The sequence below is a fragment of the Mastigoproctus giganteus genome, chromosome 5 (assembly GCF_048544385.1).
Source record: "Mastigoproctus giganteus isolate SK-2022 chromosome 5, ASM4854438v1, whole genome shotgun sequence".
NCBI classification, from domain to species: domain Eukaryota; kingdom Metazoa; phylum Arthropoda; class Arachnida; order Uropygi; family Thelyphonidae; genus Mastigoproctus; species Mastigoproctus giganteus.
In genome coordinates, this window is record NC_143579.1 from 223,627,605 (window position 1) to 223,646,691 (window position 19,087).

Genomic DNA, 19,087 nt, shown 5'->3' on the forward strand with positions numbered 1-19,087 from the left:
GAGTAGTACTGAGAAGTACTACTTGAGATACTTTTATTAAATATTATTTTAATAAAAATTTTGAGTTATCGGACAACATAAAATTCAATTTATTAAATCAATTGAGAGAAAGTCCATTTTTTGTAATACAGTTAGATGAATTCCCAACTATTTCAAACCTTGCTCAACTTATTGTATATGTTGGATACTGCTATGAGGGGGATATTTTGGAGGATTTTCTATTTTGCAAAGATTTGGAAGGAAGCACAACGGGCCAGAAGATTTTTGATGTTATAAATATTTTCTTTCAAACAAATAATCTAACATGGAACAACTGTGTTGCAATTGTACTGATGGCTGCATTAACAGGAGAAAATAAAGGTTTAAAAGGCAAAGTAAAGGAAATTGCTCCTAATATAAGTTTTAATCATTGCATTATATATAGGAAAGCATTAGTAGCGAAGGAAATGAAAACTGATTTGCACAAAGTTTTAAAAGATGCAGTAAGTGTGATCAACTTTATTAAAAGTAGAAGCTCAAATAGCAGACTTTTCACTATACTTTGCAATGAAATTGGATCTGCTTATGAAATGCTTCTTTCATATACGAAAGTGAGGTGGTTGTCCAGTGGTAAAGTGTTGTGATGTCTTTTTGGCCTCAAACATGATGTTTTATTGTTTTTATCAGATACAGGATCAGAACCTTGCTCAATTGTTTACAATTAATAAATGGCTTGGAAAACTTAGCTACTTTGTTAATATATTTGAAAAACTTAAATGATTTAAATTTAAGTCTTCAAGGACAGGGAATAAATACATTAATACTCAATGATAAAATAGAAACTTTCAAAAATAAACTTAACCTTTGGAAAACTGAATTTGGACGTAATAATACTGAAATATTCCCATGTTTTTCTGATTTTGTTAATAGCAATAATATCGACATTTAACAATTTAGGGATGCCACTGCCACCCACCTAATAATGTTAATTAAGAATTGTTCCAAACGATTATGTATCTCCAGAAAAAAAATGTTGTATTGGATTCATAATCCCTTTGCTTTTGAAATTTCTTCATGTCCCAAAATTACAATTGAGCAAAAGGAAGATCTCATCGACCTGTCATCTGACGAAGCATTACGTGCTCGTGTCAAGACTAATTGCGAAAAATTTTGGCTTTCTCTTCAAGATGAGTATCCAGAATTATCGAAAATGGTAATACAAAGATAGCTACCTTTTGGGTCTGCATATTTATTTGAGGTTTGTTTCTCAAAATTAACAGCTATAAAAAAAAAAAAAAAAAAAACAGTGTTCCAGACTTGATCCAGAAGACGACACGAGATTAGCAATTTCAAATATTGCATCCAAATATGGACGAAATATTATAGGTTATCCAGGCTCATCCTTCTCATTAATTGTTTTGTTTTGCAATTGTTAATTTTTTATTGATTTGTAATCTTTGAAGAATAAGAATTTGATTTGTTGTTTTTGCTGTATTCAATAAAAATATTAAAAAATTATTTTAATGTGTAAATTAAAAAGGAAACAATTTTTTTATTCCATTCCCATTACTCAAATAAAATTTTCTAGTACATAATTTATAAAATGTCATTTTTCTTCTCTAAAAATCGTGTCATCCTCCCTCGGGGTTTATAATGAGGGGTTGCGCCAATTTTATATTTAATAAATGGGTCATGAGCAAAATAAGTTTGCGCGCCACTGATCTAGACCTGAAGTCCCCCAAACTATGGCCTGCGAAAGAATTTTATCCAGCCCACGGATATTTCAATTAGATCGTAAAAATTAATATTTTTATTAGCCCACATTAAAATTTATGAAAAACACATTTTACAGATTATTTTAACATTTTTCAGTTGATCAATAGTGTTGACACCTCTGTGTCGTCAGCTTAGTCTTGTTAGATATTAATTCTGTTATTTCCACTCAAAGCTATTCTTTGAAACATCATTAAAATAATCCGTTAATCTTGACCTTGTCATCAAATAGCAATAGGCATTAGAGACAGTAATTAGAGATTTCCTAATCCCTTGCCAGCCTGCACACCAACCCTGATGTCTAGAGTATGGGAGTAAAGGTCGCCCTGGGCTTCCACTACACAAGAATCCTGGATCCAGGATAAAACCTGGCACCAGCACCATGGTCTTATGATTGATATCGGTAAGATCCTGAACCAACCTGCACATGAACCTTGATGTCCAGAGTATGGGAGCAAAGGTCACCCCTGGCTTCTACTATACAAGAATCCCAGATTCAGGATAAAAACATGACCCCATCCTATTCGTTAATCCCTCTGTTGGCAGCAGGCATGAATTTAATCTCTTTGTATTACCATAGATTTCCTGTTTTCTATGGTAACAGCAATTCAAAACTTAATACTTTAGAATTGTAATTTGCAAATTGTAATATTGGTAACTGCAATGGCATTATTGGTAATTGTAACTGTAATATCTTAAAATATTCAAATTTGTAACCCTTTCTGTTCTCCCCACAGCATGGTCTGATGATGGGTATCGGTAAGATACCCAAAACGTCGCCTCATTAAACTACATTATAATTAATAACATAGTTTTATATTATTAATTTCACATGATATAAGAGTGATATGAATATAATAATAACCTTTATGTTAAAATATTTCATAAAATTTTAAGACTCGTTCAGTGCTTACTTACATTAGCATTAGTTGAGGCATATGATGCAAGAAAGCAAGCTTATATAGCATCAACCAAAAAAAAAAAAAAAAAAAAAACTTCCCATTTCACCCATCCGGTCACTCCAAATGTTTGTCTAGTTCAGCCTTAAACTTACTTCAATATTCATGAGTATTTTTTTTTATTCCAGCAATCCCATAAAAATCATGTCGAAGTCGATTTCAAAAAAAAGAAAAGTTGATGCTGAGTGTCCTGTTTTTAATGAGCGGTGGCCAATTAATTACTTTTTTGCACTGCTCAATGATACTTTCACATGTCTTACTTGCAATGAAGCCTTGTTGGTGTTCAAGGAATATAATGTGAAACGTCACTAGACCACAAAACATGCCTCAAATTATGATATTTTTCAAGGAGCTTTGTGGCAGAAAAAAATTCCAAGAACTAACCCAAACTTTTGAAAATCACAACAGAAGATTAGAACTTTTACGCATCAAAATTTATCTGCAGTTAGAACTAGTTTTCAAGCCTCCTAAATCATTGCTGAAGAAGGAAGGGCCTTTACAGATGGAGAATTTGTAAAACAAATTTGTTTGGTAATTGCAGAAGTTTGTCCTAAGAAAGTAAAGAATTTTGTGTCTGCAAGTTTATCTTCATCATCTGTAATGAGAAAAATTGAAGATTCAGGAGCTGATATTCAAAATCAACTTTTAGAAAAAGTTCATGAATTCACACATTTTCCAATAGCAATTGATGAAAGTGAAGATACAAGCCATACAGTTCAATTACTAATTTATATCTGAGGTGTAAATCAAAAGTTTGCAGTAACTGAAGAGCTAGTTGTAATAAAAAGCTTGAAAGATACAACAACAGGTGAAAATATATTTTTGAATGTGTCAGAAGCAATTGACAGCCTCAAATTGAATTGGGATTTGCTATCGGTGGTTACGACGGATGGTGCTCAAAATATGGTCGGTACTAAATTGGGTTCATGAATCAGCTTCATAAATCTTGAGAGTAAAAATATCAAAAAACCAATGCAATTTCACTGTATAATTCACCAGCAGTCTTTGGCCGGAAAATTTTTGGGCGTAGATTCGGTCATGTCAACTGTAACATCAACAGTAAATTTTAGTTGCAAGACTGGTCTGAATCATCGGCAATTCAAAATTTTTCTTGAAACTATCGAGGCTGAATACGGTGATTTGTTGTACTACACTGAAGTGTGATGGTTGAGTCACGGTAATGTGGTGAAGCGATTTTTTGAACTTAGGATCGAAATAGATCTACTTATGAACGAAAAATTGAAACCTGTTCTGGAAGGTTTGCTATAGCCTAGTGGTCAGGCGCATGGGTGCATAAAAGTATACGTACCTTGAGTGACCGGGGTTCAAGCCCGTGCCTGCTAAATACGGTGCTGTTTCTTGTATTCTGTCTATCTTGTGAACTCCTCTAACTGTTTGGTTGTCCCAGAGTATAAACAGAAAATTTATTTATTATTAAACTGCGAGATCTCAAATGGTTGTGGAACCTTGCCTTTTTAACAGATATATGTGAACACCTAAATTTTCTTAATATGAAACTACAAGGACGAGACAAACTTGTCAACGAATCATAATATAATGTCAAAGCATTCAAAACAAAACTGGAGTTATTTAAAAGTTGACTACTTCGGAATAAATTTTCACATTTTCCATGTTGCAATAATTTATCTAAAAATAAGTCCAGTTGTAATTTTTCAACTGAAAATTTTGTTCAAAACATTAGTTTGTTGCAGGAAAATTTTGCAACAGATTTTCTGATTTTAAAAATAATTCAAAGGTGTTTGAACTTTTTCAAAATCCACTTGACACATCTGTCAACAATGTTGATGAGAATTTACAATTAGAGTTAGTAGATCTTCAATCCAATGATGCACTGAATACAATATTTAAAAATAAAAATCTAATTCAATTTTATTCAACATTATCTGAGTCAGATTATCCAAAAATTAAAAATTTTGCAAGAAAAGTTGCATCAATTTTCGGAAGTACATATATATATGTGAGCAGACCTTTTCACAAACGAAATATGTAAAATCAAAAATACAATCATGTCTAACTAACCCAACATTTACATAACTTTTTAAGAGCTGGAACTAGTACTTTAAAACCCGATATTAAGAAACTTCGTTGCACTCTACAACCACATTAATTGTAATTTTGTTGTATTACTAACTGTATTTTTTTGATTAGTACAATAAACAAGTAATAATTAATTTTGTTGTATTATTGACTGTATTTTTGTGATTAGTAAAATAAATAAGTAATAATTAAAATTTGATATAAACAAACTGGTATATTTTATATTACATATCCATCGATTTATTTGGAATCTGTAGATATAGGTAGGTATAAAATTTGTTTTTGTTTCTCTGTATAACATTAAAGTTGTGCAGAGAATGTAGTTTTCAGTAATTAGGAATTTCTTTGGCCCACCAAATATTCCAAAAATTCTACGCCTTGAGTACTTGAGTACTGCGTACAGGTCTGGAGGCCTCATTTTAGGAAGGATGTAGATTTGCTTGAGTGTGTACAGAGAAGGGCAACAAGATTGGTGAGGGGAATGAAAGGATCCTCTTACCAAGAGAGGCTTAAGTTCTGCAAATTGCAGTGGTTGGAGACTAGGCACCTGCACGGTGATCTGATTGAGGTGTATAAGGCCTTGAATGGGTTGAGCACGCTGAATTCTGATGGGATCCTTCCACTTGTTCAGATTACGAACCTAAGGGGGCATAAATTCAAATTAAGAAAGGACAGATGTAGATAGATGTGCAGAAATTTGCCTTTAGCCAGCGGGTGGTTAATTGCTGGAACAAACTTCCATCTGTCGTTGTGGAAGTTGATAGGTTGAATAAATTTAAGGAGGAACTGGACAGGCATTTGGAGGGAATGGTGTGATTTTTTTTTTGGCTGATGCTGCATAAGCTCATACACTTGCTTTCTTGCATCACATGCCACTACCACTACTACTACTCTTTAAATACAATTTAATTTATGATGAAATTTAATAAGATTAATAAATTTTATTGATAACTGATAATACTATACTAAGCTACCAGATTCCTTATACACTGCTACGTATCACGCTATCTAGTTTTACGTTATACCTTATGCTATCAGTTTGAGATATACGTTATGCTATTTTGTATTGACTACAACAATTGCAGCAAGTTCAACAATAATTGCATCAACACCGGTATGAGCAGTGAGTCGTAACTTACAAAAATCACTTGTTAAATTTAAAAAATAAGGTAACGAACGCTACTAAGCCTATTTAATATCTTTGTAGAACACAATGTAGTATGTTAATTAATGAAGAATACAGTAAAATTATCAAAACTACTTACCCCTTTCAGCAGCCGAAAATCCACCATCTGTTCTTGTGGAGGTTGAGAGTTTATCTTGATAACACTGGTTATTTTTTTCCCCCTGTTGTTGCTATCATTTTGCCAAAAGTAATATTAATGATTAGTATTAGTTTGGATAAATTGGCTTTTATGCCATAAACCTTGAGAATAAAGTTGGTCACAGCCAGAAAATTTATAACAGTAGATTGACGAGAGAGTAAATAATGACATTCTGGTGGTGGTCTTTCTCACAGCGATAAACTAAGAACAACCAGGATGGCTTTCTGCAACACCTTGGGTAGTGCAGATGTTAAGGAGATGAGTTTATAATACTTTGTCATTGATGGAGATTGTATCATTTGATTTTATATTACCATAAGAATACATTTATTTATTATATTTTTATTTTAATAAACTAATCATTGAGTTGGGTATATTGTTGCAGTTTTTCTTATTTTTTTATAAGAATATGAGTATAAATAGAAGAAACAGAAGTACTGAAGACAACAAAACTCCAGTAGTATCGGTATAGCAGTGTATTATCTTATTGCTGATCTAACAATGAACTTTTTTTTTGGAAAACAAAAGAAAAGTTGAAAATACAAATTTTCACTCACCTTCAAATATTTTGTTAATAAGGTTGGCAGCACAAGTGGAGTAAACAGTTGCTTGAGTGCTTTCTTCATTAAATACAAAATCAAAAGAAAAACCTTTCTCATCTGCAATTACTATTTGTGATTTACCCGGAATAAATCTGATACAAGAGACTGCTCCTTCCGCCTCTTCTTCAAATAATGGACGTGCACGAACTGCAATTCTAACAGGAATTTCTTTCTCCTCTTTCATAATAACCTGAAAGAAAAAGCAAGATTCAGAAAGGAATTTTAACTAAACATTATAAATAAGTTCTCCATATTTAATGGAATGATTTCTATGTCAGAAATTGGTTTGTATGCGACATGCATACAAGCCGATTTTTCTGACGTGCATGTGAGTCAAAAAAAAAAAAATCGGATAGTATAATGGCAGATAGTATATATGATAGTGGCAGATATGAAATGACTCAGTGTATGAAGTGGCAGACCTGGTTATTTGATGCTTCATATAAAACACAATACTGTAATATTATTGGAATTCAAATAGGTTATCCAATGATTTTTTTTTTTTTTTTTTTGGATATGACACCATGCCAGTGAACTAGTGTAGAGCATACAGTGAAATACTGTATAAAGTACTGCATAAAAAGAGTACAGTACTTTTTTTATGCTGTCCAGTAAGTAACAAGCAATGTTTGACAATTTTAGAAGAGTACATCACTTCAGTATTCTCTGCATGAATTAAAATTCTACTTCTATTTTAAAAAAATATATGTGATTTATATAATTGGAATAAGAACTTATTTGTTTGACATTCCAAACGTTCTTGTGAAACTGGTACTATTTTGATGTTTATCACTGTAGCTTATAGAAAAGATAATATTATTCTCATGGAACTTCATTCCATTCTTCTAATAACTTCCACCTTTTCTTCTAATGTTATAGACTTGTGTGGTCTTTTAGCCACATTTTCACTGGCAGTTGCACTTCCGATCAGATAAGGTTCCATTTATAAATAACAAATTTATAAGAAATTCTATGGCGGAATGATAAAGTACACAATAAACCCGATATTGTAGCATAGATAATTATAAATGTGTTCAACTTCACAAACCTTGTTTTGAAACACAGTAAGGCCCAGTAGTGCTGCGCAGCGACTTTTTTTTTTTTTTTTGGTGGCAGCAACGCAAAATCGAATTTTCCAGAATTTTTGGTGGAAACCAGAGAAATTACTAGAACTTTTTCGAACTGTAAATAAAGGGCACTCTGTAACAGGCAACAAACTAAAAACAGACTAAAAACTGGTCCGAGTCTGTAAGTGTTATACTTGACAACTTGTTTCCGATTGATGAGTCGGGTTGGGATGCTGAAATTCATAGAGGTATTCGCTCTGAAACTCCTTGTACATGTCAAATTCTTATTCGGAACCATTTACTGCTGTGGAGTTAGAGAGTGTTTTAAAGCAGATCAATATAAGAAAATGTCCAGGTATGGATATGCTGGAGAATATATTTATTGTGGAGACTGCAAAACTTAAACCTGAAATTTTCTTACAGTTATTTAACAAATGCTTGGAGGAAGGACACTTTCTGGAGCTCTGGAAAACTGCTCTTCTGAGATTGATTAAAAAACCCAATAATCCCCCAGACGAGCCCAGATCTTATCGGCCAATTGCACTGCTGGCCAATTTTGGGAAACTGTTGGAACGCCTAGTTGCCCTAAGGTAGAACTCTCTTTTTCTTGAAAAAGATCTTGCATCCAACCAGTATGGTTTTTCTCCAGGCCAATCTTGTGAGGATGCCCTTGTAGATTTTATTTGCCATGTTGAAAACTCTCCATTCAAATACACATTGGCTATATTCATAGACTTCAAGGGTGCCTTTGATGGGATAGCACCCTCGAACGTCTGTGTTCTGCAGAATGCCCTAAACAGTTATATCTTCTTGTCAAGAGCTACTTTACAAACCAACTCGTCACAGTCAGATCCAAACATAACCAGATTCTACGTCAAATTTCTAGAGGGTGTCCTCAGGGATCCATCTTAGGACCATTATTCTGGAACGTAGTGTTACAGGACTGGATAAAGAGAACATTTGAAAATACCAAGATAATGGCATACGCCAATGATCTAACAGTATTTCTTAGTGGCAACTCAAGATCTGCCTTGGAAGCAATAGTCCTAGAAGACCTACAGATTTGGACCCATGCAAATAAATTGAAGATAAGTCCTTCCAAGACCAAGATCATGGTTCTTGAGGACAAACTTGACATCTGGCGTCCACCTACGGGTAAAATTGGTAATGCTCAAATCTCTATAGTCATGGAAACTAAATTGGTGGGTGTTATTATTGACCATAAATTGAATTTTGGGGCACATTTGTCAAGCCTTGGTGCAAAATTTAAATGCTTTGCCAGTGCTATAGTTAGAGTTTCTCAAAATGAGTGGGGCCTCGCCAGACGATCCTTGAGGCTCTACTATACAGCTGCGTTTGTCCCTGTGGTGGCCTATGCTGCAGGTGCATGGTTCCATAGGGTCAAAATTGTAAAGTTCAAAGCTAAATTGATGACACTTCAGAGAATAATGTTACTAAGTGTTCTGAAAGCCTGCCGCACAGTCTCAATGGCTGCACTTCAGGTCCTAGCGGGTTTTCTGCCTCTTGACTTACACGTGATCTACAGAGGATTAACCTACAGACTAAAACATAAAATTCCCTCAGAACTCTTTGGAATCACAATTAATTTAGACTCTGATGTCAAACATAAACGTAAAATAATTTGAAATGAACTAATAACCCTTGCAATCTAGATGGGACACTTCATCAGTTGGCTGTGTTACAAGAAAATTCTTCCCCGAGGCTTACACATTGATGAACAAGAAGATGAAGGTCTGGTTCAGTATGGATATGTTTACTTCATACTTGCTGACTGGTCACGGTTCGATGAACATGAAATTATATAAATTTAGGTTGTCAACAACAGATCTATGTCAGTGTGGACAGGTTGAAGACTGGCAACATGTACTATATTCATGCCCAAACTATAAGGATTCCAGGGCCAGGCTTAGGGAAGCAGTGCCTAATCTTTCCACTGGTCAAGAGTCAGTGTTGGTGCAGGATGCTGATAATTACCGAGCACTGCAGTCTTTTGCAAAAGAAGCTTTTATGAGAAGACTTGTATGGTCTCAGATGACAACAGTTATTCGCACCTCTGGCCCGAACTCAACTTGACATTCAATTTGATGTTTATGACGAACTGTCTGGCTGTGTCCTCACCAGTTTATAAAACAATAGATTCTGCTGTAGATGAATAAATCTCAACTTTTTTTTTTTTAATTCGTGGCGTATTAAAAAAAGGAGGGGGGCAGAGAATCTCTCTCTCTCTTTTTTTATTTTATTTTTTTTAATACGTCAGGGGAACCTCTCTTTCTTTTTTTTTAAATTTTATTTATTTTTAATACGTCAGGGAAACCTCTTTTATTTTTATTATTTATTTTTTTAATACACTACAGGAACCTTTTTTTTTAATAAGCCGCGGGAATCCCCCCCCCCCTTTTAATGTCACGGGAACCTTTTAATTTTTATTATTATTTTTTTAATACACTATGGAACTTTTTTTTTTTTTTATCTTCTCTGGAGTGGGTCCCCAGAGGAATCTGGCCCACTTTTTGGCAACATCAGGTGGGTCACAGTCTCAAATCGAGACATCACGAGCACTATTGGGACTGGCCTACCTTCCCGTGGTGTGGACGAGTAGGCCTACCTTCCCGTGGTGTGGACGAGTACCCAGAATCATCTGTCCAGGTGACTGATGCTTCTGGGTAGCCAAGTGGCCAGAACAGAACACACAAACCTACGTCACACACATATCTGGCCCATTTGTAATAATACTGTTCTTCACAGAGATACGAAGCGGAGATGAACTGACGTTCAAGGGGCCGCCCTTCACAAAAACACATGTCCATGTCTGTAACAGGCAACAACTAACGATCCAAAGCATCTCGTAAGTCAGGCTATTCTAGGTGGCCGTTGATCACGGATGCTCAACAGTGATGAACTTGTATCAACGTGACATAGCAGGAAAGCAAATAATGCAACGTGGAGTAGGAGAAAAAAAAAAGAAGCCATATCGCGTACCCGATAATACACTGTATATGCGGATTTTGTTTCTGTTCCCTGCACATCCCTGGCAAATTTACACCAGTAATTTTTTTTTTAGGCTAAAAAGACAGCCTCTCAATACATATTGAAAATTCTTTAGTATCAGCCGTTGGTAAACAGGATGGGAGACAAAATATGAAATGTAACCTTAAATACAAATAAAAAATCAGAGAAGTCAAAAATTTAAAAGGATATAATTTTTATAAACTAGTACAGTCTACCTACCATTATAAGTATTCGGTTAATTAGATACACGCCTAAAGCACCAGTAACTTATTTCAAACTTCGTCTTTGTCAAATCGAACCAATAGCAAGCATGTTACAACCTTGCATACAGCGCCATCTTCATCCTTTCAATATAAATATTGATAATGGCGAAGCGATGCGTGTGTTTGCGAGGTCGAAAGTAAGCTAGAAGTAAAGTTGCTTTTAAATTATATTTTAAAATAGACTGTTACTGGTTTTGTATGAAATAGATGCGATGTTAATCGCTTGTAATTATGACTGCAATATAGTTGCAGTTGATTTGAAAAAAAAATTAAACCAGTATTGAAACATGTGCTCAACGGAAGAACTCACAATAAACAATGTAAAGATACCTCAAGATGTATCTCAAGATGACAGCGAAGACTGGAAGGTCTCTTGCAGTGATGACGAATGTTATTCAACATCTTCGACGGGTGCTAATGGAAAGGTGTCGTGGGAACCTAAACCAGAAGATATCGTCCAGTTGTATATGGCTTTAGAAAAAAAAGGTATCTTAGAACTTGAATGGCAATGTCCAGGGCGAAGATCACCAAGTGTACATTCCAACGAGTCGGAATCGATCGATAAACGGCCATTTGACGATGATGATATTAAACATAGGTAAGCATCGGAATATGCATAATATTAGTCTAGTGCACCGCCCCATTTATACTAGGAAAGCAAAAACTTTTGTTTTGTTTGATGAATGGGAATTCATGGTTAATTTTAATATTAGCATACAGTGCGAGGAGCTACAACTTTTTCGTCACCAGATAAAAAAATAAAATAATAATAATAAACATAAAGAAAGATATAAAAAATAAAATATATAAACCAAGTAGATAAGAAAATAGATTAATTATGTGCTTTCCCCCCATGTAAGTAATTATCTAGTTGACCTTTGAATTTCTGCAAGCTGTCAGCTTGTTCCGACAAACAACTCTCTGACTGATGTAAACTTCCTGCAATCCAGCTTAAACACCTTCCCCCATAATTTGAATGTATAGCCCTAGTTCTGGAATCATTTATGCCAGTGGAAATTTCATCTTCATTGTACTATCAATGCCTTATAGACTTCAATAGGTACCTAGTTCAGTATTTCCTGAAAATTACAATCTACAGAAGTTCAAGTCCAATGTCAACAAATATCTTCTTTCATCTTCTCAACCTCCAACCCAAGCACGGTACTAAGTACTATAGGTTCTAATATCTCTCGTGTTTGGAGTTCACATAAATAAAAAAAAAAAAAAAAAAAAGTTGCCAAGTTCTATTAATCCAGAAATAACAGAATGAACCAAATATGGTTGATCTGCCAACCCACACTGGTCCAGTGCGAGTTGAGGAGGCTTCCATCTGCAGTGGATTGATAATAGCTGCAGTTTACCTTTTTTTTTCTTTTTTTTTTTATGTGGTATCAGACCCTACTAGCTACTAAAAGTAATCTAATTATCATCCCATTCTTTTATATGTTTCATCTAAGTACAGTACACCAAATTCTCAGTTAATATACAAAATGTGTTCTTGGAAAATGGTACATTAACCAAGCATTAATTTTCCATATAAACTTATGGAACTTGCAATTGTACCTTCCTGAAGATATGCAAATAACTTTCTCTTTTTTTTAAAATGAAATATTAATAAATACCATGAATATTAGTATTAATAGCAGAAAATTCTGCAAGAAAGCAAGCTTATACAGCATCAGCCAAAAAAAAAAAAAAAAAAAAAAAAAAAAAAGCCTTTTGCAACACCAGATGGGCATTTGTTCTAACAATCAACTACTCACTGCCTGAAGGCAAATTTTTGTACAAAAATCTTGCAACCATCCTTCCTCAATTTCAGTTTATGATCCCTCGTGTGTAGCCTGCACAAGAAGCAGGCTGCCATCAGCATTAAGCTTACTCAATCCATTCAAAGCCTTAAACGTGTCAATCAGATCTCCTTGCAGGTGCCTGCAATTTGCACAGCTGAAGCCTTTCCTAGTAAGTGCATCCTTTTGTTTCCCCTCACTAATTGCATTGCTCTTCTCTGCACCCATTCCAGTACCTTCCACATCCTTCCTAAAATGAGGCCTCCAGATCCGAACCGTATGCAGTACTGAAGGTGTGGTTTAACCATTGGGATAATCACCTCCTTATTACTGCTTGCAAAATTCCTATATATCATTGACAAAATCTCATGAACTGCCTTGCTGCCTGTGTGCGCTGTTCAGAGAACTTCATGTCTCACTGATCAATTACCCCAAGTCTTTTTCACTCTCCACTATCCTGAGTGGGGTACAACACAGTTGGTATATTATTCTGGGATTGCTGCTCCCCGCATGCAGCAGTGCCAGATGGTACAAGAAAGCAAGCTTATATCGCATGAGCCGAAAAAAACACTTCATACTTATCCCATCCATACCCCTCCAAGAATTTGTTTACTCCTTCCTTGAATTTATTCAGTGCCTTGCACTTGTCAACATTAAACTTTAATTGCTACTTCTCAGCCCATTTGCCTAATTTTTCCAGATCCTGTTGCAGCAGCAGCATATTCTCATTACTGTCATTAACCACCCTGCCAACCTTCATCTGAAAACTTAGACATTAAGCCTAATATGCCTTCATCAGTATCATTAATAAGTACAGAAAAGAACAACAGGCCCAGCACTGAACCCTGGAGAACTGCACTGATGACAGAGGACTAAGGAAAGCAGTGTCCATTGATAACCACTCTTTGTCTTCTCCCACCCAACCATCCCTTTATCCATAGCAGTAACTTTCCCTTAATAACACACTGGTCCAATTTGTACAATAGTCTTTTATGTGAACAGTGTTAAAAAGTTTTCTGAAACCTAAGTATATATTAACATTATTTTTTGCATCTGGTATTAACCTTTGTTGCTGTTTCATATAGCCTCCGTAGCTAATGCGCCAATAAAAACAAAACAAAACAAACAAACAAAGCTGTTTCATAAACACACTGGTCAAAAAATATGAACCTTTGCATTGATAGTTACAGACAGAAGAAATGAAAATATATGCAAAGAAAACTATGACATGTTGCCTCATTGAGTATAAAAACTACACAGGCTGTTCAACTGTAGTAATCTGAAGGCCAGAATGGGGATAACTTATGATCTAACCGACTTTGAAAATGTTCTTATTGTGGGTGCACATTTAGCAGGAACCACGATTCAAGAAATGAAAAATGTAACTAGTTTATCAAAAGCATCCATCTCAAAGGTTTTTAATGACTAGAAAGCAAGTGGTTCTTCTACATATCAAAAGTGTAAATGTGGCAGAAAAACACTACTTCAAGAGTGATCCATCATACTCTAAGGAGGACTACTGAAAAATGGTACATCCAGTATGCCATAACACCTGAATTCAATCAAGCCCAGAAGTTCCCTATTTCAACCTATACCATGCCCAGGGAATTCAAGAAATTGGGTATTGGCAGAGGAAAACAGAAAAATCTGCTTGCCAGTGGTGTCAAGAACATCAGGATTGGACAGTGGAACACTGGAAGAAAGTCATGGTCAGATAACTCACAATACACTTTGTTTTGCATGAAAATTAATTGTTATAATAACCACTCTTCACATCCCTAATGATACACTTTGTTTTGCACTGATGGTAGGCAGAGAGCGAGGTGAGAATCTTCATGAAAGTGATAGACCCTGCTTGCCTTGTTAAGACAACCCAAGCATCTGAAGGTGGTATCATGGGGAATGTTTTGTTGATACCAGTGAAAGGTCAAATATCATCCAGGGAGTATAGTACCTGAATTTTGTATCAAATCTACTGCAACCTGTAATGGCATTCTGGTGGTGGTCTTTCTTACAGCGATCAACTAAGAACAATCAGGATGGCTTTCTGCAACACCTTGGGTAGTGCAGATTATTCATTTATCCTGAAGGTGATGCTCACTTTATGAATAACAGTGCATTGTGCCAGAAACATGCAAGCATGGTTCCGAGAACATAACATAGATTTCCTCCATTTTCCCTGGTCCCCACATTTACCTGATTTCAATCATATTGAGAATAGTTTGGGATATGTGAGAGAGAGAGCGAGAGTGAGAGCTATTTGGAAATGAAGTCCTCTTCCTTTAACTTTGTTATATTTTGCTGGAAGAATGACTACAATTAGACTAAAACACTTTATAGAATCCATCCCTCGTCTTACACTATCTGTTATTTGAAACAGACAGCCCAATTCAATACTGAATAAAGGTTCATATTTTTTTTGCCCAGTGCAGTTAATTGGTGAAAGAAAATTGACCCTTAACAAATCCGTGCTGTTACTTGCGTATGACTGTATCCTTACATTACTTCCTTAACCAGCGACTCCATAATTTTTCCTGGAACAGAAGTCAAGCTAACAGATCTGTAATTATTCATCTCACCTCTTTGTGAAATGGGTATATATTCACACATCCCCATTCCATAGGGCCCTTCCATGAATCTAAGGATGCTCTCAGAATTAATACTGTCATTAGGGTTGTTAATGACACTAATGATAGTACTCTGCTGCAACAGGATCTAGAAAAGTTGAGCAGATAGGCTGAGAAGTGGCAACTGAAATTTAACATTGACAAATGTAAAGTACTGCGTATGGGAAGCAGTAACCCCAGAGCAACGTATCAACTGTGTGGTACTACACTGATAGTGGTAGAGAATGAAAAGGACCTGGGGGTAATTGTGCAGGCAGATATGAAGTTTTCTGAGCAATGCAGATCTGAGATATACAGAAATTTTTCTACCAGGGATGAGGAGGTGATTATCCCCTTGTATAAGGCAATGGTCAAGCCACACCTTGAGTACTGTATACAGGTCTGGAGGCCTCATTTTAAGAAGGATGTAGAGCTGCTGGAACGAGTATAGAGAAGGACAACAAGATTAGTGAATGGAACAAAGGGTTGCTCTTATGAAGAAAGGCTTAAGTTTTGCAAATTACAGTGTCTGGAGACTAGGCACCTGCGAGGTGATCTGATTGAGGTGTATAAAGCCTTGAATGGTTTGAGCATGCTCAGTGCTGATGGGATTCTACTTCTTGCTCAGAATAATCACCTGATGGGATCTAAATTCAAATTGAGGAAGGACGGTTGTTGGATAGATGCGTGGAAGTTTGCCTTTAGCCAGCGGGTGGTTGATTGCTGGGACAAACTTCCATCTGTCGTAGAAGTTGATGACTTAAATAGATTCATGGCAGAACTAGACAAACAAGTGGATGGGTGAAATGAGAGGAGTTTTTTTATTTTTTTTTTATTTGACTGTATAAGCTTGCTTTCTTGCATCATGTGCTTTTGCTAATGCTAATTATAGCTAAAGGTTTGCTCACCTCTTTTGCTGCCTCCCTTAATATAATTGGATAGATCTCACCCCAGGTGTCATTTTTATATTTAGCTTCAACTATTTCTCTTCCACTTTCCTCTCAGTTAACACAAAATCATTTAACTCCCTGTTAGAATTAGTTCCCTTCTGGCATTCCCATTCCTAAAAAATTCCTCATGTGTGAATGTAGATGCAATATATTTATTCAGTTTGTCAGCAACCTGAGCAGGACCATCAACAAGTAAACCATCATATCTAGTGAACAAATATGTTTCATCCCTTTTCTTTTTTTGTTGTATAGTAGTGCCCAAAAAAATTGCATCACCTCATTTTTTAGGTTTTTTGTCCTTATACTAGCAGCCAATCTTTTAGAAATAGCTGAAAGAACATACATAAGTAATAACAATACACATATGAAACTATTAATTGCAGAGAAATTTACTTTTTTGCCTTATGGATAAATATACAATGAAATGAGTACTTTTCTCCCAAATAACAGAATGTTCATATATTAACAAAAATTCTATGAAAGCAGTGATTTTTTTTTTTTTTTTTCATTGCTTTGCTCATACTGGGACAACAGGCAGCTGTATAACCAGAAAATACAACAAAGTGCACACTACAATTTCATTGGCCCACCTCTTGCTTTGATGACATCAGAAACCAGTCCTGTATGACCCTTTCTTGCATGGTGCACTATTACGTACTGCTGGTACTGACTGAAAAGGTGGACTGGTTGACTAAGAGCCAGATCTCACTCCACTGAACACCTATGACAAGAATTGAATTGCTGGATTAGGGTGTGGTCAAAACAGCCTTTCAACCAAACTGACACAGGAAGAAAGGCAAATTTGCTGCTGGAAGTTGGTAGAAAGTATGTCCAAGAGAGTTGAAATCATGCAGACTTAAGGTGGCCATTCAAACCCAGGGGCTCAAATCTGGTGAGTATGGGCTTGACTCACCTAGGTTTCTAAGCTGGATATCATCATTTCTCTCTCTCTCTCTTTTAGGGTTGAATTTGAAAGTGTCTGCAATTCTGCCCAGACACGATAGGAGGGAGTATATGATGAGAGCCTTGTCGATCAATTCGGCCCTGGAAAGATTGTGCAAGGCTCAAGGGGTAGAATTTTTTTCAGCCTGGACTGTACTTGTTAACAGGAGAGATTGCTTCTACAGGGATGGGATACACTTAAATAGAAAGGGTGCAAGAATATTTGCTGATGCTATCGAGGCAGTGTTAGGTGGGTCGGAAAACTGCTAGCTTGGGGGGAGACAAAGACCAATAGATTGACACTAGCCACTGGCAGAGGTGAAAGAGATTCTTGCACTGCTTCTATTAGAATGAGCAGAAGCCTGAAAAACAGGATACATGGTATTTCAGAGACTGCTGGGAGCCATTGCGGTACAAGTAAACACATGGGTTGTGTTAGGGTAGCTAAGAATAGAAACAGGTGCAGGTATACTTGCGTGTACACCAATGCTAGGAGTTTAGTAAATAAATTTGATGAATTTGAGGTATTGCTCAAAACATCAAAGGCAGATATTGTTGGGATATCAGAGACGTGGTGTCACACAGATATAATGGATGCAGAACTGGAATTTGGGGAGTACAACGTCTACAGAAAGGATAGACAGGATAGGAAGGGGGGAGGGGTTATGCTATTAGTTAAGAAACACATAAAAACCAAGGAAGTGAAGCCAGTCGACATCGCTGGACAGTGCAGTGTTGAGTCAGTTTGGTGTGATATAAGCATTGGGAGATCAAAATTGAGAGTAGGAGTGTGCTATAGGCCTAATGACTCTGATGAGTATAATAAGGAACTGTACAGGGAAATAGAGTGGGCCAGTAAATCAGAGAGTCTTATAATGGGAGATTTTAATTTCCCAGATATTGACTGGAATTTGGGGGCTGGTTACTCACACACTAGCAGGGCTTTTGTGGATTTATTGGATGATTGTTTTCTACATCAGCATGTTCGGGAGGCAACTAGAGGGAGTAATACTCTTGATTTGATTATCAGCAGTGATTCTTCATGCATTAAGAATCTGCAGATAAATGAACCACTAGGTGGCAGTGATCACAGTGTGCTGAAGTGGGAGTTACTGAAAGAGGTAACTACCATTAGGGGTAAAGGGAAGGGTTATTGCTTCCGTAAAGGCGACTACGATGGACTGAGACAGTATTTAAATTCTATACAGTGGGACCAACTGATGATGTTACCAACAGCAAATTCAAAATGGGAAGCATTCAAAGAACTTATCTTGGAAGCTACTAGGCTTTACATACCAACTAAGAAATATTGTTCAAGGTTTAGGCCAAAATGGATGTCAGATGAACTAATGAGGCATATGGCAGAGAAGAAAAATGCATGGGATACTTACAAATTAACACATGACACAGAAGCCTATGATAGATACAAGTTGATATGCAACCAAGTTACAAAGGAGGTTAGGCAGGCGAAGGCAGATTACGAGAAATCCTTGGCAAGGGATGCAAAGAAAAACAGCAAAGAGTTCTTTACTTATGTAAACTCTAGAAGGAAGGGGATGAATCAGATTGGTCCACTTGATATTGATGGGTCAACTGTTGATGATCCTGCTCAGGTAGCTAACAAACTAAATGAATATTTTGCATCGACATTCACACATGAGGAGTTATTCAGCAAGGGGAATGCCAGAGGTGTATTCAACTCTAGCAGTCAGCTACAGAATCTTGAAATAACTGGGAGTAAAGTGG

At 36.1% G+C, this 19,087-nt stretch overlaps 2 protein-coding genes across 2 annotated transcripts in view; one reads left to right on the forward strand and one right to left on the reverse strand.

The window, feature by feature from the left end:
- The window catches only part of LOC150086155 (uncharacterized), a 71,296-nt gene extending 60,238 nt beyond the window's left edge, over positions 1-11,058 (reverse strand). The window contains exons 1-2 of the mRNA XM_090374810.1: positions 11,013-11,058; positions 6,652-6,886 (exon numbers count right to left, since the gene is read on the reverse strand). Of these exons, the coding sequence (XP_090230936.1) occupies positions 6,652-6,886; positions 11,013-11,015 (238 nt within the window). The 5' untranslated portion in view covers positions 11,016-11,058. The remainder of the gene's footprint in view (positions 1-6,651; positions 6,887-11,012) is intronic.
- A 110-nt stretch (positions 11,059-11,168) lies between these two features.
- Positions 11,169-19,087, forward strand: part of Pa1 (PTIP binding protein Pa1) — a 31,311-nt gene continuing 23,392 nt past the window's right edge. The window contains exon 1 of the mRNA XM_090373748.1: positions 11,169-11,654. Coding sequence (XP_090229874.1) covers positions 11,344-11,654 — 311 coding nt within the window. The 5' untranslated portion in view covers positions 11,169-11,343. The remainder of the gene's footprint in view (positions 11,655-19,087) is intronic.